This window comes from Bos indicus x Bos taurus, chromosome 20 (genome assembly GCF_003369695.1).
Source record: "Bos indicus x Bos taurus breed Angus x Brahman F1 hybrid chromosome 20, Bos_hybrid_MaternalHap_v2.0, whole genome shotgun sequence".
Lineage (NCBI taxonomy): Eukaryota > Metazoa > Chordata > Mammalia > Artiodactyla > Bovidae > Bos > Bos indicus x Bos taurus.
The window spans coordinates 13987804-14012580 of NC_040095.1; the positions used below are offsets into that span (position 1 = coordinate 13987804).

At 34.9% G+C, this 24777-nt stretch overlaps 1 protein-coding gene across 1 annotated transcript in view; it reads left to right on the top strand.

The window, feature by feature from the left end:
• The window catches only part of ADAMTS6 (ADAM metallopeptidase with thrombospondin type 1 motif 6), a 278064-nt gene that overhangs the window by 81706 nt on the left and 171581 nt on the right, over positions 1-24777 (top strand). The window contains exon 7 of the mRNA XM_027520428.1: positions 22511-22554. Coding sequence (XP_027376229.1) covers positions 22511-22554 — 44 coding nt within the window. The remainder of the gene's footprint in view (positions 1-22510; positions 22555-24777) is intronic.

Below are 24777 nucleotides of genomic sequence, written 5' to 3' on the forward strand. Positions count from 1 at the left end.
AAAAGTTTTCTACTGAAACAGGATAATTATCTTTGGTTTTAAAATCACATTTATGAATGACTTATTTCCTGGAGTGAAATGTGTAGACTGGGCTTTGTCTCTTCCTCAACTTGTTTCTTCCTCAACTGAAGGCAAATCTCCTCTGAATTGAAGAAAAAGTTAGCTAGAGAAAAATAAAATATGTGATTAGAAGAACTGAGTCCAGTAATTCCTGGTATTATGGTAACTTTCTTATGAAACATGTGGGATACTCTTCAAGCTCTGTTTTCTATTGTTGAATTAATATAAATGTCCACAGAATATGATTTGAATAGTGTTTCCTTTTCTAGATTTATAATTTGATCTTTTGAGAAACAGCCTTAGAAAAGTAAAAAAAAAAAAAAGAAAAGAAAAGTACTTAGTCTTGGAAAATATTTTGGAGAATAAATAATATTCATTGACAGAATTCTCTCTGGGTTAAAAAAAACACAAAATGAAGTTACCTTTTATTAATTTTGATTCACTAGTTTATTATATTCATTAAGTACTTTTCTGTGCATATAGAATATTTCATCTGGCTCTCCTGGCAGGATACTATGAACTTGAGAGAGCCAGTATGAGAAAGTTATGGCACAGTGAGGTGACTTGTCAAGGGAATATAACTAGATGCTGGTAGCACCCGGAGAAGGCAATGGCACCCCACTCCAGTACTCTTGCCTGGAAAATCCCACGGACAGAGGAGCCTGGTGGGCTGCCGTCTATGGGGTCGCACAGAGTCGGACACGACTGAAGCAACTTAGCAGCAGCAGCAGCTGGTAGCACCAGAACTAGAACTCAGATCTTCTGACAGGCTAACTTCTTGTTCTCTTTAGCCAATCACAGTCTCCTTTTATAGCCTATTGATCACTGTGTTCTAAAGTTTTACCATTATAAAAATTCACTCTTTCAAATATCTATCAGAATGATTCCTTCAGGTACACTACCATTAGTTCATATAAAGTAGGTTTTTTGAGTGATAAATACAAAATTACCATGGTAAAAGTAATTTTTGCTCAAAAAGATAGAGAATGGAAATAAGGTGATGCATTTGGTTAAGGCGCCAATTTCTAGCACAACCAACGTAGATCTTTATCCTGGCATGAAATTGGTGGCACCTCCTAGTCCCTCATGGATGTTTTTCCACATCAGACAAAACCACTGGATGGTTTTGTGCAGTCTGGCAGGATTGTTAGTTGCAGTGGTGTAGAAACGGAAACAATTTGGGAGTTGTAGGTTGAAACTGAGGTGCCTAGTTCTATGAAGTGGTATTGGTACTGAACTTTGAGTACTAAATTTGTGTATATATTTAAAACAATTTTTTTTTAAGGTAGATGGCAGTGGTGGCTATTTGAGTGTCTTTGGAATACTGAGGCATTCAACATAATTGTACATCTTATAAAGAAGAATTTTGGAGCAGGATGGCTTATAAATTCACTGCAAATTTGGAATCCAAACAAAACTAGTTTCATGTTTGTATAAACTATTTTAAGCCATCTTGCTCTTACTGAAATTTTTTTTCCTCTAGTCTATAGTTTTTGTGTCTAAACTAGCTTCTAGTTTTCACTATGGGATTCATATTCATGGATCTGATGAATCACTACTAGATGGTCCCAAAGGAGGTTGATGCTATGCTATCTGGTTACATACTTTATAGTCTTTATTTGCAAGTTGTTTGTGAGGATTCATAGTTTTCACTAAGTTCTTAGAAGAGCTTACATCATAGAGAGGATATGATCAATACCTTCCAAAAGCTTACTTTAAAGGAATATGAGGCCAGCATGGCTAACTACTAAAAAATATGAAACATTTAATAAAAGAGACACAGCATTAAGGTTGTATTTTAACAGCTTCTGTAGATAAAATGGCTTCCCTTGTGGCTCAGTTGGTAAAGAATCCACCTGCAATGCAGGATACCTGGGTTCGATCCCTTGGTTGGGAAGATCCCCTGGAGAAGGGAAAGGCTACCCACTCCAGTATTCTGGCCTAGAGAATTCCATGGACTGTATAGTTAAATTTGGAATTCTTTTGATGACATACTGTCTTTCTCCTCTTAATTCTCTTTAACTCTGGGACAAAGGACTATTCAAAGTGCATTGTTACAGTAATTTCTCAATGTGTGAATGAAATAGCAAAAATGGTTTTGAATTACAAATATGATAGTGCCATATCTTTCTCTGTCTGACTTATTTCACTTAGCACAATACTCTTCAAGTCCTTCCATGCTGTTGCATATGGCAACATTTAATTCTTTTTATGGCTGAATAGTATTCCATTGTGTGTGTGTGTGTGTGTGTGTGTGTGTGTGTGTGTGTGTGTGTGTGTGTAGCACATATATAATACATTTCCTTCATCCATTCATCTGTTAATGGACACTTAGGTTACTTTCATATTTTGGCTATTGTAAATAATGCTGCTGTGAATGTTGGGGTGCATATATCTTTTCAAATTAGTATTTTTGTTTATCTTGGATATATATCCAGGAGTGAAATTGCTGGGTCATATGGGAGCTGTCTAGTTTTTGAGAAACCTCCCTGCTGAGGTTGCACCTCTTACAGAGGCTTCACCAATTTACATTCCCACCAATAGAGTATGAGGATTGCTTTTTCTCCACATCCTCATGGGCATTTATTGTTTTTGTTCTTTATGACAATAGCCTCTCTGACAGGTGTGAGGTGATATCTCATTATACTTTTGATTTTCATGTTACTGATGATTAGTGATGTTGAGTATCTTTTCATGTACTTGTTTGTCATCTCCATTTCCTCTTTGGGAAGATGTCTGTTCAGGTCTTCTGCCCATTTTTTGATCAGGTGGTTCATTTTTTGATGTTGAGTTGCATAAGCTGTTTATGTATATTCGACAGTAACTCCTTATCAGTCATATCATTTGCAAATATTTTCTCCCAGTCAGTAGATTGTCTTTTTGTTTTCTCAATGGTTTCCTTTGCTATACAAGAGCTTTTAAGTTTAATTAGGTCCTGTTTGCTAATTTTTTATTTCCTTTGGGTCAAAAAGATATTGTGATGATTTATGTCAAGTAGTGTTCTGCCTGTGTTTCTCTCTAGGAGTTTTATGGTTTCCAGTCCATTTTGAGTTTATTTTTATATTTGGTGTTAGAGAATGTTCTAATTTCACTCATTTGCATGTAGCTGCCCAGTTTTGCAGCATCACTTACTGAAGCAACTGCCTTTTCTCTGTTGGATATTCTTGCCTCCTTTATTGTAGTTTAATTGACTATAAATATGTAGCTCACAGAGTAGTTTTATACATAGTTTTGAGTGCAATAAATTCTGTTAATTATTATTTAATTATCTGACACTCTTCTTTACTTTCATTGCTACCATACTCAACAGCAAACTCCATGCCAAACCAGGTTAGTTCCTTCCAATCTGCACTAGAGGCTATTTCATTATTAATTTTATCATTCCTGAAAAATGTATGTTATCTTCATTTAAAACTGAAAGCTAAATAAAAGTGTGTTCAGATATGGAAGGAAAGCAGAGGTAGGAAGCTGAACACCTTTATTTTTCATTCTCCAAAACACACAATTTTACCATACCCTTAAAATTTCAGGGAGCAGCTGCATCAATATTTGGAACTTAAAATCTAATAAATTCCAATTTCCCAGCAAAATAGAATTTGAGCAAAGTGATAAAGGTTAGTATGGTATCATTGGCTTGGATTAATCAGAAGAGACATACACAGGGGGCATCCTTGGCGGGGATGAAAAAATATATGAAGAAAAGATATTAAATAATAAACAGGGAAAAGTGCAAAATGCATTCTCTCAGACAAGAACTGAAAAGCATAGCTCTTTGGGGCTAGCCAGCTGTCCTCTGGATCTTGAGAGGTAGGATGCTGTTGTTTGGCTCTTGCTTTCACACTGCATGTCTTCCATTATTATAGACTCTGCTTTTGAGATAAACAATAGGGAAAGAATAGCACTCTTCATCTGACATAGTTGTGGAAAGGTTCACTGACACACCACAATCAAGAACAGGATGTAGTTCTCCTATTTGCCTAGATCAGAGCTTTTTTGAGAACACTAGTTAGAAAGAGATCTACAAAAATGTTTTATTTTCAAGATAAAATATTTGTAACTGAGATTATTTCAGTGAATTATTATTGAAATGGGCCTTGCTTTAATTTTTTGTGATTTATTTTTCTGGCTATCAAGCTTGCAAAATAAATATATTGATGAATTGGAAGTATGAAATATATTGACAAAATCTGAAAAAAGGTATATCCATTTTTAATTATTTAAATGTAAGCTAAATGTAAGCTAAAAATATGTCTACTAAAAGTAGGAGCTCTGGTATTAAAAAAAAATCTCATATTACATGAATGGTTTCTTAGCATCACTTTGTTGTCTGAAGGTGTGTGTGTTTGAACTAGGATTTAGAAATGTGATGATGAGATTAGGGGATGGAAGAGAGCAACTTTAAAAAAGAAAGAAACTGACTTAAAATATATAGTTTAATGTTATGACAGCATATTACTCCAGACATATTTATGAAATACTCTCATACCCGAAGAGTATGTAGTGTTAGTATCATTAAAATGTTCATAGACCTATTTGAAACTGATAGTTTTATTGAAATATCCTTGTGGCCATGCATTGGAGATGGTGTTTGATTTCCTTGTTTACTCATTTCCCTTGGATCGAGTAAACCCAGTTCTGTTTATCCAGGGTGGCTTTGTTTTATGTCTCAAGTAGTTATTAATTTTAAACCTATGTGGCTTGGTGCCAGGCTAAAGAAGGATTTAGAGAAGTCATTTGATTTCAATGAGTAAAATACTATCTTTACTTTGGTTAAACCTTTTTTTCTTGGTTCATTGATGCCAAATGTGAATGTCACAGTTCAGTTGCCCTTTTGCCATAATTGGTGAGAGTAGAATCATATCCTATACAGCATAAGTTCATAATGGAAGTTGAAACTTTGAGTAAAGACACATTTTTGAACTATCTTGGTATTTTGAAGTTATTATGCAATCTAGAATTTTGCTCTTTGTCTCTGAAAAATGATCCACCTTTGATTATTGCCTTTTCTTTGTATAGTTTTTACATAACATTATCATTATACCTTTTAACTATTTATGCAGTGATTCATTTTCATGTTATATTCATATTCACATCAGTATCATTGTTTTGTGACAGAACATTACCACATTACGTTGTGACACACCTTTTGGGTTATGATGAATCTACAAAAGTGGCCATTAGGACTTTTGCTCAGAAAAATTTTTAGTCTTGGAAGCAATATAAGGGGCAAAGAACAAGAGGAAAATACTAGAAGATATACTAGATTTGGCAAAAAAAAACAGCAAGAGCACTTTGGGGATTTCAAGTTTGATTTATACATCTTCTAAAAAAAAAAAGCTGACTACTTTTACAGTGCTCACGAGACTAAAAGAATAGTGGTTTTGGAAGAAAGGCGAAGTATTCTTTAAATTGGCAGATAGAAAAAATTTACCAGCCAAGCAGGCCTTCATACTTGCCACAGAACCTTTCCTGACACTTCATTTATCTTAACTGCATTAGGGCTAATAATTTTTTAGTTTGGCAACTTCCAAGGAAACCTTGTTGAATATTCAGAATAAATTTCAAGGTGGTTCCTAGCTTGCTATTAGTTACATTATAATTTTAAAAATATCGTCTTTCAATGGATGCTTTGTGAATTCAGTTAAGAGGGAATCTGCAGAAAGTAAAATATTGTTAATTGCTTGATAATCTTCAGTAAAAGAGTTATTGTTATTTTTAGATTATACAGTTTTTACTGATGTGAAATTTGGAATTTGTGATTAAGTTTTAATAAAGAGATGAAAAATGTTTACACCAAAGTAATGTATTACTGTGGTACTAAATAATTGTCTTTTGTCCCAGTCCTTCTCAGCTGTTACTTCTGAGAGTTAGTGCTCTGTCTATAAAAAATATGATTTTTATGATAGCTTTTTGATTTGTCAATTTTATATATTCTCTTTTATTTGCTTCTTTTATGGATAATAACTTCATTGATTTAAACCACTGACTTTATTCCCATCTTCCTAATATAATCATTTTAAATTTAAACAATAAATTAACCTTTGTTTCTTGTTTATAACTGAAAAGTTAAATGTCTTTTGCTTTTGCACTTTGTAGAAGACAATATTTGTGCTCATTTTATATTTTTAAAAGTTGTGTGGAACAACTGTGTTCAGATAGAGCATAGAACACTATGATTATTTTTGTTCATGGCATTTATGTACTAATCTTTGTTTTTCATCTCTTAAGTACATTTACTCTTCAACAGTATTTAATATGGAGAAGGCAGTGGCAACCCACTCCATTACTCTTGCCTGGAAAATCCCATGGGCAGAGGAGGCTGGTAGGCTACAGTCCATGGGGTCGCAAAGAGTCGGACACGACTGAGCGACTTCACTTTCACTTTTCACTTTCATGCATTGGAGAAGGAAATGGAATCCTATTCCAATATTCTTGCCTGGCGGATCCCAGGGACAGGGTAGCCTGGTGGGCTGCCGTCTATGGGGTTACACAGAGTCGGACACGACTGCAGCGACTTAGCTTCAGCAACAGCTGCTGCTGCTGCTAAGTCACTTCAGTCGTGTCTGACTCTGTGCGACCCCATAGATGGCAGCCCACCAGGCTACCCTGTCCCTGGGATTCTCCAGGCAAGAACACTGGAGTGGGTTGCCATTTCCTTCTCCAATGGATGATAGCAGTGTTTAATATATAATTCATGTCTGTGTGATAGCAATAGGTGATTTGGTGAATTTTATCTGGCTATGTATACTTCCATTGTAATAAATTCCTACCCAGTGGAAACCAGGTCAGTTTAATTTTCTTGGTATTTTATCTGGTATAGCTCTATGTATAATAAGGTCATTATGAAAGTGTTGTGGTTTTTTTGTATATATTAGTAAACTTATTCAAACAAATCTTGTTCTGTTAATGACAGAATGGAAGGCCTGCCTAGTAGAGAGCAAGGAAACCCAAATAGTTATAATGTATTGTGATCCTGAAAGCTTTTTATTGTTTTCTGCAAAAGGAACTATAGGGAAAACTATATTGGAAAAATTTTAACATAGCTCTTTGAGACCTTTGGAAATTATGAAAGCATTTTGGTCCATCATATATTCTACCCTCTAGCTCCTGAGATGGACAGTTTAAGGCTGGGACCTGAAGGTGATGGAGCAAATTTGACAAGATCTCTGTGATCATACTTTTTAAGAGGATGAATTCTGGCATTCCTTTTTTTTTTTTTAAGACCACCTCATCCCCTCTTACAGACATATAATGATTACTTATTTTAATATTCTTGATAAAATATTAGAAGTTGAAATTGGAGAGAAATATGGCAAGAGACGTCAATACCTTACTATATCAGAGTTAGAAAGTAGTGTTAGACTAAAATAATTTAGTAAATTGGAATATAGATTAGAAACTAGGATAATGAAATAATGTAGGGGACAGATATAAAGCAATGTGGTTAGAGATGAAAAATATCATGAACTCCTAGGGATAAGTAACTGAATTTAAGTAAAGTTAAAAGGCCCCTCAGTAGTAAAGAAATAATAAGGTTATTATGGGTCAACAATTATGGGTTAACATTATGTAATGTTGTGGTTAGAGCAAGCACATTATAAGGTCATATAAATAAGAATCAAAAATGTGGGAAACTTGAGATTATTTCCCCATTGTACTTGCCATGGTCAGAACTTTTTGAGAGCATTGTTTCTGGTTCTGGGCTCTACCACTAAAGAAGGACATGGAGAACTTGGAGGAAGTTCAGAGGAGGACCACAAAGATAATTAAAGGGTTGAAAAAGAAACCTAAAAGAAAAATTTTAAAGTAGCAGGGATTTTTATTATTCCAGAGATGACTTAGAGGTATTTAATTTATGCATTAAAGTATGGAGAACAGATTGTCTCGATCTTCACTGAAGGTCAAACAAGAAATCAATTTAAACTGTGTCATGAAGGGTTTAGATTAGATATGAGGAAAATTATACAGATTGAATGATATATAATAAGTGAGTATGGTATATGTGAAACCTTTTGGAACACTATAGATCCTTATTGATTACATCAAAGGGCATTTGAGGCATTTATGATCACAGTAGCTCATTAGGTAAGCCTGCATTTTTTTGTTTTTTGTTTTTTTGTTTTTTTTCCCTAAGGAAAGTTAACAGTTAATTCTGACTTATGATCAATCTTTTGGAAAATGTTTCTAATTGACTTGATAGAGGTAATATAATTCAAGTTATAATCAATTCTGTTAATAACAGTGTAGTATATAACGTTCTGTTAAATCAGAATAGTCAATATGACCTCTTTGCCCACTCTCTTTAACTAGACCATGCTTTCTAAAGACAAATGACAGCTGTGCATTGGTTTTATTGTGAATATCAATAAAAGAGAGGAATGATTAGTTTATCTTTGCAAATCAACTACTATACTACTGACAGAACTAGACTATTGGTTGCTGTGGCTAGATATAAAAGACCCGCATACTAACAACAGAAAAATTCTTCTCCCTATTGAGCAGTGCTTTACATGTATATTATGCTTTTCCTTTTTTGCTTTAAATAGCTTCTTTGGTTTTGAGGTTTTTGAGGAAAAAGACAAAATAAGCTATGTACTTTAAGGCAGAGAGCTCTTGTGGTCTACCATGTTCCATAAAACCAAAAAGATGCTACAGTAAAAATATAGAAAGAAAAAAACATTTTAGATGTAGTAAGTATGTAAAGTTATTTGTATAAAGTGTCCTTATATTATAAATAATACAAAATGGACATGCATTTTTCATTGTTTATAAAGCATTTTCATTCTAAATTGATATAAAAAGTAATTTTTTCTTAGTACTAAAGGAAGCTGTATTTTTTTTTACAGGCAGCTAATTAATTTTCTAACCAAAGAGAAATTTTATTTTTTAGAAAACCAACTTTTTTTTTTCATTCAGCAATCTTATCCTTTTTTGTTCTAGGTGCTATAATGATTTTAAATATTTTAGTATTGAAAGTATATGATGTGAGGGACTTCCCCAGTGGTCCAGTGGCAAAGACTGTGCACTCCTACTACTGGGGGTGTATATTCAGCACTAGTTGTGGAACTAAGATCCCACATATCACATAGCAAGAAAAAAAGTGAAAGAAAGAAATGATGTGTTTGTTCATGAAAATGCAAGTTCAGTTCAGTCATTCAGTTGTGTCCGACTCTTTGCGACCCCATGAACCACAGCACGCCAGGCCTCCCTGTCCATCAGAACTCCCGGAGTTCATCCAAATCCATGTCCATTGAGTCAGTGATGCCAGCCAACCAGCTCATCCTCTGTCATCCCCTTCTCCTCCTACCCTCAATCTTTCCCAGCATCAGGGTCTTTTCAAATGAGTCAGCTCTTCGCATGAGGTGGCCAAAGTATTGGAGTGTTTCAGCTTCAACATCAGTCCTTCCAGCAAACACCCAGGACTGATCTCCTTTAGGATGGACTGGTTGGATCTCCTTACAACTGCAAGAGAATATTGAAATTTGTATTTACTTTCTAAAGAAGAAAGTATATATCTCAGGCTGGCATTTATTAATTAGATGAATTTAGATACTCTAGAACCTGGTGCTTAACCTTGGAGATTTAAAAAGCTGATTTTTGTCAGCATTCAATTCCACTTTTAAAGATTTACTCACAATTAACCAAACTTTTGAAACTGATCTATATAAAATAAAAATGCCCCATTTAGTATTAATTTACAGTAACAAATATGACTGACTGGACTAAACTGTACAAGTTAACATGGCATTTTTCTTCCTTGTTGCTAAAATCACATGAAAAGCTTAATCATAATCTGAGCACCATTTAATAATTTTGCAGTGATAAATATAAATATCCCAAGGATAAAAAATCCATTAAATTTTCATCACTATTGTCTTTTGTTGTCTTTCTCTCTCTCTTTTTTTTGGAGGGGTACAATGATGGGCAGATTTTATTATAATTCCTAAATACTGATGACAGTATTTGGGAATAAAATGAAGTTTATAGAAGTAATTATGGTGTAAAGCAGCAATGTAAAACATAAGAATGCTGTAATAATTAGATAAGGAATAGATCACATCAGGCATAATATAGGATGAGATATTTGAAATGAGCTTAAAGTATCTCTAGAATTACACTATATAAATGGGAGAGAATATTGCATCATCAGAGTATGGGTTACAGGAAAATTGAGGGCCTTTTAAAAAATATTTTTAAACTTATTTTGTAGTGAACTATAGCCAATTAACAATATTGTGATAGTGAACAGTGAAGGGACTCAGCCATATGCTTATATTTATCCATTCTCCCCCAAACTCTTGTCCTATCCAGACTGCCACATAACACTGAGCCGAGTTCCATGTGCTATGCAGTAGGTCCTTGTGGTTATCCATTGTAAATATAGCAGTGTGTACATGTCCATACAAAACTCTCCAACTGTCCCTGCCCGCATCCTTCCCCCAGCAAGCATAAATTCATCCTCTAAGTCTGTGGGTCTCTTTCTGTTTTGTAAGTTCATTTGTATCATTTCTTTTTAGATTCCACATATGAGAAATGTCATATGATATTTCTCCTTCTCTATCTGATTTGCTTCACTCTGTATGACAATCTCTAGGTCCATCCATGTTGCTGCAATTGGCATTATCTCATTCTTTTTAATGGCTGATTAGTAGTCCATTGTATATATGTACCACATCTTCTTTACCCATTCCTCTGTGGAGGGACATTTAGCTTGCTTCCATGTCTTGGCTATTGTAAACAGTGCTGCCATGAACATTGGGGTGCATATATTCTTTTGGATCATGTTTTTCTCTGGATATATGGCCAGGAATGGGATTTCAGAGTCATATGGTAGCTCTAATTTTAGTTTTTTAAGAAACCTCCATATTGTTCTCCATAATGGCTATAGTAATTTACATTCCTATCACTTTTTAGACAGTGGTGAATATCATGTCAAATTTAGCTAAAACAAAAGACGTATGTAGGGAGAAGTAAAAGGTAGTTGTAGAAAGGTAAATTGAGATTTTTGAGGGTCTTGAACTCCAAGCTAAAGTGTTTAGATTTTTTGGAGACAATTGAGTTTTTGAGTGGGAGAATGGTATGAGCAGAGCTAAGCTTTAGGTATTATAATAATAATAATATATTAGGTAGAGTTGGATAAAAGATATTTGCATTCACCCCAACAAGAGATACATAGCATATAAATTAAGGAGTTAAGAGTAGAGTTGAAACTCAAAGGAAGAATATAGCTAACTTGAGAAAACGTTATCCACTTCTTATTGAAAAATAAAGGAAAAGTAGAACACAATAATAACTAAAATGACTAAAGTTGAGTCCAATAAATTGTTCTCCACTGATGTAAAAGAGTGAAAAGATTTGCTCTTTTTGGTGATGCCTGATTAATCTTTTGCTGATCTTAGAAAAGCTTCTAAGCTTCTTCAGATGAGAAATTTGTTAGTCTTGTCCATGTTTTTCCCTACCCCAACACATGGTAAATACTCAGTAAATATTTGTTCAAAAACTGAGTTAATTTTATAAATTTATGAGAGAATCTTTTAGTAGATAATTTTTTAAATGAATCAAACTTATTCCATTATCTAGGCATTGCTATGGTAAATGTACCTTTAAAAAAATTCTGCTTCCCTGACAAACACACAAGAACTTCATTATTTAACTTTGTTTTAGCACCTTAAAATAACTTTCGCCTCATTAACTAGTGCCAAGGGCATTGGGAAATATGCTTGCAGAAGCATAAACTGACAAATGAATAAAATTTCTCTTTGATTTTCTTTCTAAATAGTGATATATTATTTACCATGAATAAATTGTTTCTATATTTCTACACGTTCACAAAAATGGGATATTTTTCTAGAGGACATTAATTCTATAAACACTAAATACCTATTATGTGCCAGGCCTTTTGCTGGGTACTGGGATACAGTAGTGAGCAAACAGTCTAGTCTCTAATCTCAAAAAAATTGCAATTTAGTGGGAAGACATACATATCAAAATACCCGTCTGATGGAAAGGAAAAGGTATGGAAAGATATGAAGGAAAAATTTAGGCAGTTCCACAGGTACTGATTAGGGAAAACTCGTCTAGTCAGGGGAGACTTCCTTGAGGAACTGCATTACTAGGAATTTGAAAGATTAGTAAGAGTAACCCAGCAAAGAGAGTAAGGTTGGTTGAAAAGTGTTTCAAATAGAGGGAAGAGCAAGATCAGAGTTCGTGAAATGGGGGAAAATATGATATGTTCAGGAAACCAAAAGAAGACAAGTACAACTTGATTGTAGAGAGGGGACAGAGGTAGACCTAGGGTTTTGAGGTGAGCAAGGATGAGATCATTACAATATGAATGATAATCCTTAAATGTGTTTCTTTTCTAGGATTTTAATATGAAAAAAAATATCAGATAAATGTGCCAAAACATAGTGGTGTTCATTGCAGTTAAGTTTATATCAGCGAAAACTTAGGAACCATTTATATTTTCAATGATAGAAAATTGTTTAAATAAATTTTGTTACAGTAGAATTTGATAAAGTCATTAAAATGATGTGCATATTTCTTTACTAACATAAAAATATGCTCAAAATATATTGTTAACTACCAGACAGAATGCAAACAATGCAATATACTGATTTTTGTGAATGAGTAGAAATATAGAAGCAATTTATTCATGGAAAATTATATATCATGATTTAATGACAAAACAATCAAGGAGAAAATTTGTTAGTTAACCAGGAGATGTAGAAAGATTGAAATGCTATTGAGGATAGACCTGAAGGGCCAAAATGATAATCTTTTGAATTGAGGCTACTGGTTATTGTAAAGTAATGAAAATCCTGTGTTGGTAGGCCTTTTATAACTTACATATGAAAGTTTCAATCTTGTCAGGTTGATCAACATTTTGCTATAATAGTTTGGAGACTGTTTTGCAAAATCATTGTTTGCTAACTATCTTTATGCTTCCCAATAGAAAAATCCTAGTAGACTGAATGGAAAATTCATATTATAATGTGAATAACTAGAGTTGTGTTTTACAGCTTAAAGGTAAATCTTTATTTCATTCCATGAGCAAAAACATGGGTAACCTCTGACATAAGACAGGAATTAGTAGCTAAATATGTCTAATATTTATTAAACAAATGACAATCTTTGAGGACTAATATATAAGGTATTCACATAATAATAATTATGTCCCTTTATCAAATAATATACATATGGTTGTCTTGCATTTTAGGAGTTCAAAAATATTAGCAAGTAACTTTTCCAAGATAATTAAGGTCGTTTGGATACAGAGATAAGTATTATAAAACATGTAACTTGGGGAAAAATATAACTTATGAAGTGAAGTTCACAAATTGAATCAAATTTGCTGTTTAAAGTAGTGTTGTGGACTGAATGTGGTCCCCTAAAATACATATTTCATCATCTTAACCCCCAGGGTTATAGTATTAGGAGGTAAGACCTTTAGGAAGTAATTAGATTAGATGAGGTTTTGAGGGTAGAGCCCCCATGATGAAATTGGTGCCCTTATAAGATGGCAATACCAGAGTCCCCCCTCTCTCTCTGCCATGTCCAGATATAGTAAAGAGGTGGCTGTCTGCGAGTTGGTAAGAGGTCCTTCACCAGACCTAGGATCTGCAAGCCCCTTGATCTTGGACTTGCTAGCTCCAGAAATATGAGAAATAAATATTTGTTGATAAAGCCACTCAGTCTCTGGTATTTTCTTACATAGCCCAAGCTGACTAATTCAGCAGTTGGCACTGAGAAGTGGGGTAGGTTTAAAACTGGGTAGTGTGTAAAGACTGAAAAAGTTTTAAGGTGCCTGTTAGAAGAAGCTTAGTTGCTATGAAGGGGCTTTTAAAGGTGATTCTGGTGAGAGGTCATAAAAGGAGGAGAGTTAGTTACAGAGAAAGCTTCAGTGTTCTTAGAATATATACAATCGTGAGCAGAATGTTGATAAAAATATGGATGGAAAGACCATTTTGGTGATGTCTCTGTCAGAAGTGAGGGTTATTGGACAATGGAGAAAAGGTGAATCTTACTGAAACTTGTCATAAAGTGGCAAAAAAGCTTGGCCAAATTATGTTTGTGTTCTAGTGTTTTGTAGAAGGTAGAACTTGTGAGAAAAGAAATTGGATATTTAGCTGAGAAGATTTCTAAGCAAAGCATTGAAGGAGTGCCTTAGTTGCTCCTGATTGCTTAAAATAAAATATAAGAAGAGAGACATGAAGAAGGAATTATTAAACAGAAAAGAATCTGGACTTCAAGATTTGGAAAATCCTCATCCTGTCCAAATTGCAAAAAGTGAGGAAATGTGTTCAAAGAGAACACTAAGTGTGTGGCTGACTGAACCATTTGACAAGGAGAGTAGTGTGGTTATGAGCTACAGACCTCTTCAGCCATCTAAACAGTCAGGAATAGAAATGGGATTATACTAGGAAAAAATTGCCAGCTGGGACAAAAGGAAACAGAAAATAAATAGGATGGAATGAAAGAAAGCTGTGAATGTGAATTATCCTTCAAGAAAAGGGAAGACCTTAAAGACAATTCAGAGACCAGCAGGGCTACTACTCCCACCACAGGCCCAGACTGTGCAGCCTGGGAAGCAAGACTGGCTTTACCTGGTTTCAAAGGCCAAGGCTTTGCCCTGCAGAGCTGCATGGGAGGGCTCTCACAGAAAGCTGAGTGGGTGAAGCCAAGTGGGCAACACTCTGCCAAGCTGAAGGGGTGAGGCCACCTCAGGAAGCCATGGGATGATACCACCACCCCAGTGGTTCTAGAAGGGAGAACAGCATATCAGAGAGCATTATCCTCAAGCCTTAAGGTCTAATAGCATTTGCTTGCTACATTTTAGACTTACTAGGGACCCATCACCCCCTTCTTCATTCTAATTTCTACCTTTTGGAAGAAGAACATCTATTCTATGCCTGTCCCTCCATTTGGAAACACATAACTTTTCTGATTTCAAAAGTTCACAACTAAAAAGGAATTTTGCCTCAGGATGAATTATGCCTAGAGTCTTACCCGTATCTGATTTAGCCGATACTTAGGTAAGACTCTGGACTTTAAAGTTGATACTGGAAGGCATTAGACTTTTGAGGTTGCTGTGATAGAATGAACATATTTGGACATGAGAAGGACATAAATTTGGGGGATAGGAGTGAAATGTTATGGACTGAATGTATATCCCCCCTGGAGTGCTGTAGTCCATGTCCATGGGGTCGCAGAGTCAGACACAACTGAGCCACCGAACCACACCCCCCATTCCAGTGTTTAAGTCCTAATCCCCAGTATGATGATATTTGAAGGTGGAGTCTTTGTGAAGTAATTAGGTTTAGTTGAGATCATGAGGTCATTAGTGCCCTTATTAGAAGAGGAAGAGACACAGAGCTCTCTGTCTCTTCATGAGAGCAAGCACCAATGAAAGGTCCTGTGCACACAGTGTGTACAAGCTAGAAAGCGGGCTCTCACCAGACAGTGAATCTGCAGCCACCTTGACCTTGGAATTCCCAGGTTCTCAAATATATTAGATTAAAATAATTTTTCTCATTTTATTACAATTGTTTTAGAACTGAGGCCATTTTTTTATAATGAGCCTTAGAACATGAAAAGAAAGCTGAAAAGTGCTGTGTCACCATCACTTGGCTTTTGCCACCACATCTAAGAGAACAAAATGAGACAGCACAGTACATAGGACATTCTGTTTGGAAGTTAGTCTGTGATTTGGTATTAAACAAATGAGTCTCAAGGTTTAGATTTTGATTCATTTCACTTTCAAAAGTAAATCACTGGAAGGAATGCTTCTTTGCAATGATTGTTTCACTTGCATAAGAATGGAAAGTAGTTTTTGAAGAAAGTTCTGAAGAACCCACCCAGGTATTACATCATTGTAAGCTAGTGCTATATTGTACAGATCTTAAAATGGAGCTTCATGGTATGTTTTGGTCAGTTTCCTCTGATAGCCCTGTCTAGCCAAAGTGATTAGGAGATTAAACAGTTTAAAGTATCCACAGCAGAAAAGTATACCAGTGTTATAGTAACAGATATTTAGCTAACTCTGGTTTTGATCTTGGTCAGTCAATTCACCCTGATGAGTTGAGGGTAAGGAAATGACAATGTATGCATTCATCTACTCATTCAAAAAGATCCCTGATTTCCTTTTAGGTATCTGGCTTTATCTAGAATCCTTTTGATCACTTTTCTTAGCTCTTTTTCACCTGTCCTGATTGAGCCCTTTATTATTCTTTCATGAAAAGAAAACAAAGAAAAAAGTACCATAGTGAAAAAGTGCGATTTTTCTATTTAAATTCAGTATCTGGAAAATCTTTTCTCATTGTATTTCAACTTTTCTCTCACAACTTAGGACTTCAGTGTATTTCTTAGCCTAGCCTGTAGTTTAGACAAAGGCCCAAGTTTGGGGACTCCTGCCATATTTGGATTGGTCAAGATTAATTAGAGATTGATAAGGGTGCTGAGAGTATTATTTTTGTGTTACTTTATCACCCCTTCCTTCCATCAGCCAGGAATTTTTATTGTCAGACTGACCTAAGCTAATATGATCAAGCATATCTGTACAGGTGAGTGTATGGTGTCAACTGTAATGAAGGGAAGTTTTAGATCAAATTTCATTAAGCATACAAATATTTATAAAGTAAGCAAGGAGTAAAAAACTAGGTCATACTCCTTGTGTTATATGTTGGATGACATTTCAGCTGTTGTTTTGGTACTCTTTGTGTGAAAAAAACGAATTGCATGTGTGCATGAACATATTTTAGGGGCAGAATTCTATTACTCTTAGAGTTGTCAGTTAGCACTGTAATACTCAAACCACTGAGTGGACACACAAGACAAATCTTAGAATCTTTACCCTAGTGTATAGCCTGCAAAATTTGCTGAATTATTGTAAGTGTTCATGAAGAGTAGTAGAGTACTTCTGTGATCTTTCGGCCAATCTACAGATCTGGAGCATCATTAATTTTTTTTTTTCCAATGAAAAACACATTTTCAGCATTTGTTGTTGCTTTTCAGTTGCTAAGTCATGTCCGACTCATTGTGACCTCATGAACTGTAGCATGCCAGGCTTCTGTCTCCATCACTATGTCCATGAATTTCCTCAGATTCATGTCCATTGAATCAGTGATGTCGTCCAGCCCTTTCTCCTCTTGCCCTCAGTTTTTCGCAGCATCAGGGTCTATTCCAGTGAGTCAGCTCTTTGCATCAAGTGGCCAGAGTAGTGGAGCTTCAGTTTCAGCATCAGTCCTTCCAATGGATATTCAGGGTTTATTTCCTTTAGGATTGACTGGTTTGATCTCCTTACAGTCCAGGGGACCCTCAAGAGTCTTCTCCAGCACCACAGTTTGAAAGCGTCAGTTCTTTGGCTCTCAGCCTTCTTTATGGTCCAACTATCACATCCATATGTGACTACTGGAAAAACCATAGCTTTGACTATATGGACCTTTGTCAGCAAAGTGATGTCTCTGCTTTTTAAAACACTGTCCAGGTTTCTTTAAAAAAAATTTTTTTTTTTAATTGAAGGATAATTGCTTTAAAGAATTTTGTTGTTTTCTGTCAAAGATCAACATCAATCAGCCATAGATATACATATGTCCCCTCGCTCCCATTTCCATCTTTATCTCATCAATACAAAACCCCTGTTTGAGTTCCCTGTGTCATACAACAAATTCCCATTGGCTATCTGTTTTGCATATGGTAATGTAAGTTTCCATGTTACTATCTCCATACATTTCACCAGTATCTAGGTTTGACATAGCTATTCTTTCAAGGAGCAAGTGTCTTTTAATTTTATGCCTGCAGTCACCATCTGCATTGATTCTGGAGCCCAAGAAAATGAAATCTGACACTGTTTCCACATTTTCCTGATCTATTTGCCATGATGTAATAGGACTGGATGCCATGATCTTAGTGTTTTGAATGTTGAGTTTTTAGCCAGCTTTTCCACTCTCCTCTTTCACTTTCATTAAAAGGCTTTTAGTTCCTCTTCACTTTCTGCCATTAAAGTAGTATCATCTGCATATCTGAGGTTATTGATATTTTTCCTGGCAATCTTGATTCCAGCTTGTGATTCATCTAGCCCAGCATTTCAAATAAGGTACTCTGGATATAAGTTAAATAAGCAGGATGACAATATACAGCCTTGATATACTCCTTCCCCAATTTTGAACCTGTTCATTGTTCCATGTCTGGTTCTACCTGTTACTTTTTGTCCTACATACAGGTTTCTAAGGAGGCAGGTAACATGTATTAAATATTAATTAGGCTAGTTATCAGTTATCTCTTGTGTTGATAATCAGAGGCCCGTATAGCCAAAATGCTTTCTGATTAAATCTTGGCTAAACAAAAACTTGTTAGGCTTCCCTGGTGTCTCAGACAGTAAAGAAATCTGCCTGCAGTGAGGGATACCCAGGTTCAATCCTTGGGTCAGGCAGATCTTTGGAGAAGAGAGTGGCAACCCACTCCACTGTTCTTGCCTGTAATTTCCATGGACTGAGGAGCCTAAAGGGCTACAGTCCATGGGGTTGCAAAGCGTCAGACATGACTGAGCGACTAACAGTGAGGGAGGATGTAATAGAGTATACATTGCCTGGATAGTTCAGTCGTTGGAGCATCAGACTTTTAATCTGAGGGTCCAGGGTTCATGTCCCTGTTCGGGTGCTAAGGCTTCATTTTTTTTTTTTTTTTTTTTTAGGAGACTTTCCTGTAGCTCAAACGGTAAAGAATCTGCCTGTAAGGCAGAAGACCAGAGTTTGATCCCTGGGTTGGAAAGTTCCTCTGGAGAAGGGAATGGCAATCCACTCTAGTATTCTTGCCTGGAGAATTCCATGGACAGGGCTACAGACTGTGCGGTTGCAAAGAGTTGGACACGACTGAGCAACAAACACGCACATAGTAAAAAGAGTAAAAATCATTATATTCTCCCCACTCTATTACCTCCCACTCTCAGATACCCACCATTTACCTTCCACACTTATCTGTATGCAAACTTAATCTGTATACACATTCATATAAACATACTTAAAAATATTTCCTATTGTGCAAACTTATTTTAAGTTTCTTTTGCTTATAGGAAAAAAAAAATCTGTTTGGCATTCAGAGTATTTAATAATGTTTCCTTCCCACAACAACTCCCCAAATTCGTATTCTGATATTTTACCCTATACTTTGGGTGTTTCAGTCTCTCTGAATTTTTCATGGTTCCCTGCACATGCCATGCTGCTGCTGCTGCTGCTGCTAAGTCGCTTCAGTCGTGTCTGACTCTTTGCGACCCCATAGATGGCAGCCCACCAGGCTCCCCCGTCCCTGAGATTCTCCAGGCAAGAACACTGGAGTGGGTTGCCATTTCCTTCTCCAATGCGTGAAAGTGAAAAGTGAAAGTGAAGTCGCTCAGTCGTGTCCGACCCTCAGCGACCCCATGGACTGCAGCCTTCCAGGCTCCTCTGTTCATGGGATTTTCTAGGCAAGAGTACTGGAGTGGGGTGCCATTGCCTTCTCCGTGCATATGCCATACCCTTTCCAAACTCTGCCTTTTTGACTATTTTGTTATCTACCTAGAATGCATTTACTTTTCTATTTTATCTGGCTAGATCTTTGAAATCCATTTCGGATGTTATGTTCTATATGCATCCGTTTCCTAGTTTTCTATTATGGAATCATTCCTTCATCTGTATTTCCACAGTATTTTGTTTATAACTTGATTGTGACAATAATCTTAATTATAATAGCTAGCAAGTATTAGCTCTATTATGTGTAAGTTTAGCTCTTTAACATTTATTTAATCATCTTTTAGCATTTTGTAGCTTATCTGCTTATGTGTCTTTTCCCAAATAAACTATACCTTCCTTGTTCATCTTTAGGTTCAAGTATATAGCACTATACCTGGGCACATGATAGGTACTCAGTACATCTGTATATAAAAGAATGAATGTAAAAATGTTGCTTTTAGTACTTGATATTATAGGTGAAGCATAGGTCATAATTGTTCTCTGTGAGTATAGAACAGAGAAGGATAGAGTATGAATTGAATGAAGAACCCAATAAGAAATGATGTCTTTTCTCTATAGAATGGCTTATAGAAAAATTCTATAGAGATACTAAAGGACTGGAGAAAGCTGAAGAAAATGCAAATAGAAATATCTTAGTCTAGGATGCTTTAGTTTTTATTATTGGTGTCTTTAGCCTTTGTGTAAGTATTTTTGCAGTCATGACAGAAGGAAATAATATTCATCAAGTGTAATATAAAGGGTATAGGCAAAATGAGGGCAAGAAAAGAAGATAAGAAAGGACTGCTAAGAGGTGGAAATATAAGTTGTGTTTGTCTGTGGTTTTCAAATTTTTTGCTCAATTTGATCCCTAAAATAATTTTGAGAAATGATGTACCACTTTGCAAATTTTAAATCTAAAATACTTTTAATTGCAAGTTTAAGTAGCTACAGAGACTATAGCTAAAAACATATATTGTGTAAATGCTTCAAGTAAATTTTTTCAAAACTTTGGAGGTGCCTACTTCATTGTCATGAAAAAATGTCTACATAAAATCTAACTGGCTACATCATTCCTAGCTTCCAAATTACTTAGCTAAATCAGACTTTGGTGTCTTTATTTTTTAGATCAAATCAGCCTGTTAATACACTCCATGACAACCATCTCAATTCTGAATTCTAATTATGAAATAGATAGATTTACTTATAAACAGTCAGATAGACTGACAGACACAGGATCTTCCCAGGATGAAGCAAGCATCATCCTCTTCAGTTTTTCTTGCTTTTCACATAAAGGATTATCTTCTAGGACCAATGCATTCTTGAATTATCCACTTGCATTATGCTCTGGAGACTTTTATCCCCAGGGGAACAATGCATGGTGACAAGGTTTGGGATGGGTGAGAAGTATGCTTTCTTTTTTTTTATAAAGTAGAGACAGGCTGATTATGAAAAGTGAAAGAGGGACAGAATATTGGTGACTTGCAGATGCATTTTCAGCAAATCAACTTTAGGTAGGGGTACAAATGGAAATTAATGATTTGGAAATAGGCTCCGTTTAATAGGTAATGCATTTGTATTTGCATTACCAATGAGAGGTCTGTTTATGTTATGTTGAAGATTGCTGGTTTGGGTGGTGTCTATGTGATGTCATAGGCATTACACATATAATCACAAGATAAATTGATTGTGACACCCAGAATATATATTCAAGAGTGTACTAGATACTGGTATCTATCTTATATTTAGGAGTGTACCAGATGCTGCAATCCTGTGGTTTACTAATTACAGGAAAAGAGAGGGCGTGAATGTGTGAATGGTCAGAAGATAAAGTTATGCAAGAGAAGAAATCCCTTTTCTCAAATATAAAGTCATCGAGATCAAGATTTTGAAATTAAAAAGTAGGCAAAAGGAATCTTCAGGGATTTTAATGAAATAAGCAACAGTATAATATTTGTTTCTTGAAAATACATTTTGATCTGATGAACAAGAATGAGATTGATTATTAACCCCTTCTTCAAGTGATATGGACTAACCATTTATATACAATAAAAAAAAAAAAAAAAAACTTTTCCAACGTAGATTTTCCTGGAGTTGGTGAAAGTTTATTCTTTTTTCCAAAAAAGCTTTTCCTTTCTAGTATAAATTGTAGGCAAACAAAAATGTTCAGTCTTTTTAACTTTGTTTTTTATTTTCACTTTAGTAGTTTGAATACTTTTGATTTTAGAGATTAGATTAAAAAGGTATTATAAAAGTACTTAAATGTTTGAATCAATATTGATTTAGCATTCTAAATGTAATATACATTAAAATATGGAGTGTTATGGATTCCATTTTTTATACTGAGTTTTAATGTAGTACAGCATTGGAATAAGTGACCAACATTAGGAAAGCTTTCTTTTGAGCAATTTTTTTAGTTCTTTGATATACAACTAGGAAAACTATATGATATCAATTTTATTCCCATTGTTGTTTTGCCCTATTTTTTTTTTAAACAAGAACCTGTGTTAGAGTTGAAGGAATTCCAAATATTGCTTATAGCTCAGAAGTATAAAATACCGTCTGTGGCTATAATAAAAAAAAATGTTCCAGCAGGTCCAAAAGATATTGGGAATAAAAAGCCACCCGTTTGCTTTTTGTAGAAGCAGTAGCATTCTGCAGACAAGCTATTCTAGCTTCAAAACAGTATGGTAGATGGTTTTATGGAACTTGCAATTACAGAAATCCACTTTAACCTTTCTTTCTTACTGGCAGGTGTCCCATTGGCTTGCAGCCAGGGGCTGTGAGTGTAGTACAGCCGGCGTGTCCCCCAGAGTGCTGAAAATGCCGACACTCCAGCTGGCTGCTTATAATTGCACTGATTGTGGTCTGACAACCAAAGCTCCATGAAAGAAATGTGATGAATATACAAAACATTTAAAAAATTTGATCAGATTACAAATTTCATTTCTCTTTTTTCTCCTCTATAGATATGATATCTGCACTTATAAAAATAAGCCCTGTGGAACACTGGGTAAGTTTTTTTATAAAGGGAGGATAGTTCAGATTGTCTTTTTGGTCCAATAGTTTTACTTTTTAATCATTATTAATTTGGTAATTTTCGTTTCTGGCACATCTGAAATTATTCCTATAAAGTATTAAACCTGACCTTTGTGGATATGTCACTGATTAGGAAACAAGTAGAATGATGATTAAAAACAAATTAGAAGGTGTTTCAAAATCATCACACAGTAATACTAAATCAAAAGTTACCACTCATTTTCATATAATCCATCTCTGTAATGTATTTTCCAAAAATACTGAGAGTTTGAGGGCAAATTAAAGCACCTTCAAATCTCAGGAAAGGAAAGGAAAAAGAAACTTGGGAGATACTTCATGCAGAGACATTAAGAACAGTACTTCTTTTGGTCCAAATTTGTGGAAAGATTGTGTCCTCATAAATTAAGATATTATTGGAAAATTTTATTATCTGTACAGAAAAAAAATCCAATTTTGTAAAATATTACAGCCAGACTTGGAGAGAGAGCAGAATTATCTTCCTTGTTCTTCCTAAATATCACATTTTAAAGGCAGTTCTATACTAGTCTACAATTTAAAAAATTATGCATTGTTGCAGAGCGTAACTTCATAGTGGTTAAATGTTAACTGCAAATACAAATGAGGGAAAATTGTAGCTTTCAAGTCAACTAAATTGTTAAGCAACTAGAATTATTTTAAGTAAAAAAGGAGCCTTTTTTATGTTTTTTTTTTCCCCTAGTGTCATAGTGACTTTTTACAGACCTAGAAGTTAAGCAACTGAAGGTGAATTCTCTAGATTCTCTGACAAGTCTCACTTTTCTTATCTGTAAAGGAATAGTTATAAATCTGTTCCTATGCACTTCATGAGAATTTTGAGAAGATCAAATTTAAAGTAGAGGTGGGAGAAAAGGTATTAACCCCACTTCCTGAGGAGGTCAGTTGAATACCCCTTTAGAAATTAAAATTTCTCTTGATGATTTTACCTGCCTTCCCAGGCTTCTCCTTCACCATTTCCCTCAAGCCATTTCCCTCAGGATTTATGGTGAAAGAAGAAATCCCAGTTTGCCAATGACAGGTATTATGGTGGAGAAGTTTGCTAGTTAAAATCATAACAGAGAAAGAGCTTTTTTCTGAGAAAGTTCACATCAGAAAGGTTTTCTTCATAGTGTTTTATGTTAACAAGACCAACAATAATCCGAAGGAAAGGAACCTGAGCTAAAAACCAACCACTGGCTTTGACAGTTTTAGTGCATTACCTTTTACAGTTTATTTAGCTCTTTGTTCTTCAATTTCCTTATCTATGAAGTTAAGAGTAATATCTGCCCTTATGCTGCAAGGATATTGTTAAAGTCACTTAAGGAAATATAAGGGTGTTTACTGTAGAAATGAACTGGTATTATTTAATGTAGAAATTATCTATACAGTTTAACTTATTCCCTCCATTATTGTGCAAATTCTATAAGCCTTTATTAAGTGCTTAATCAGTTTTAGGTACAGTATCCACTAAGTCCCAAAGAGGATACCAGCTACAGCTTGTATTCTGTAGCATGTATATTTTGAGGAAATAAATATGTATAGCTATATTTATATGTAGGTCTGTACATAGTCTATTTTGCTTTTTAAAAGCAGTTTATTTATACTTGAGATACATTCTTCATTGGGACATAAATAGTAACACTGCCTAATGCTTTGGTATATTTTAATGTCTAGAATCAATATATTAATACTTGGGTACATGTCAATGTATTTTCAATCATATAAATTATATTTTTCAAATTATAAACTATTATGAATTATTTTTATACTATCTCTTATGCTGAAAACTGAATGAACTGCATTATATATACATGTGTTGAATTTAATATATGGCGAATATGTTATCAGCACAGTTGATCAGATTTTTTTCTTTTTGAGTGGTCTTTTTAGTAACTTTCATATTGGTTTTATGCCAATTCTTGAATATTGTCTTGCTTAGTACTGCTGGTGACTAATTGTGACATGGCTAAGTAGATTTAAGCAGGCAAACTGGCCATCAAACTGAGGAAATCTAAATGACCTGATGATAATCAAACCCTTATTAACACAATCACACATAAAAACTGACAGCTTCAATTTTACAAGAATAGAAAAAATGGTGGGGAGTTGTAAAAAATATATTAGCATCTAAATTCTTTATTTTAGTTAAGATATACCTTGTATTTTCAATAAATCGTAGTTA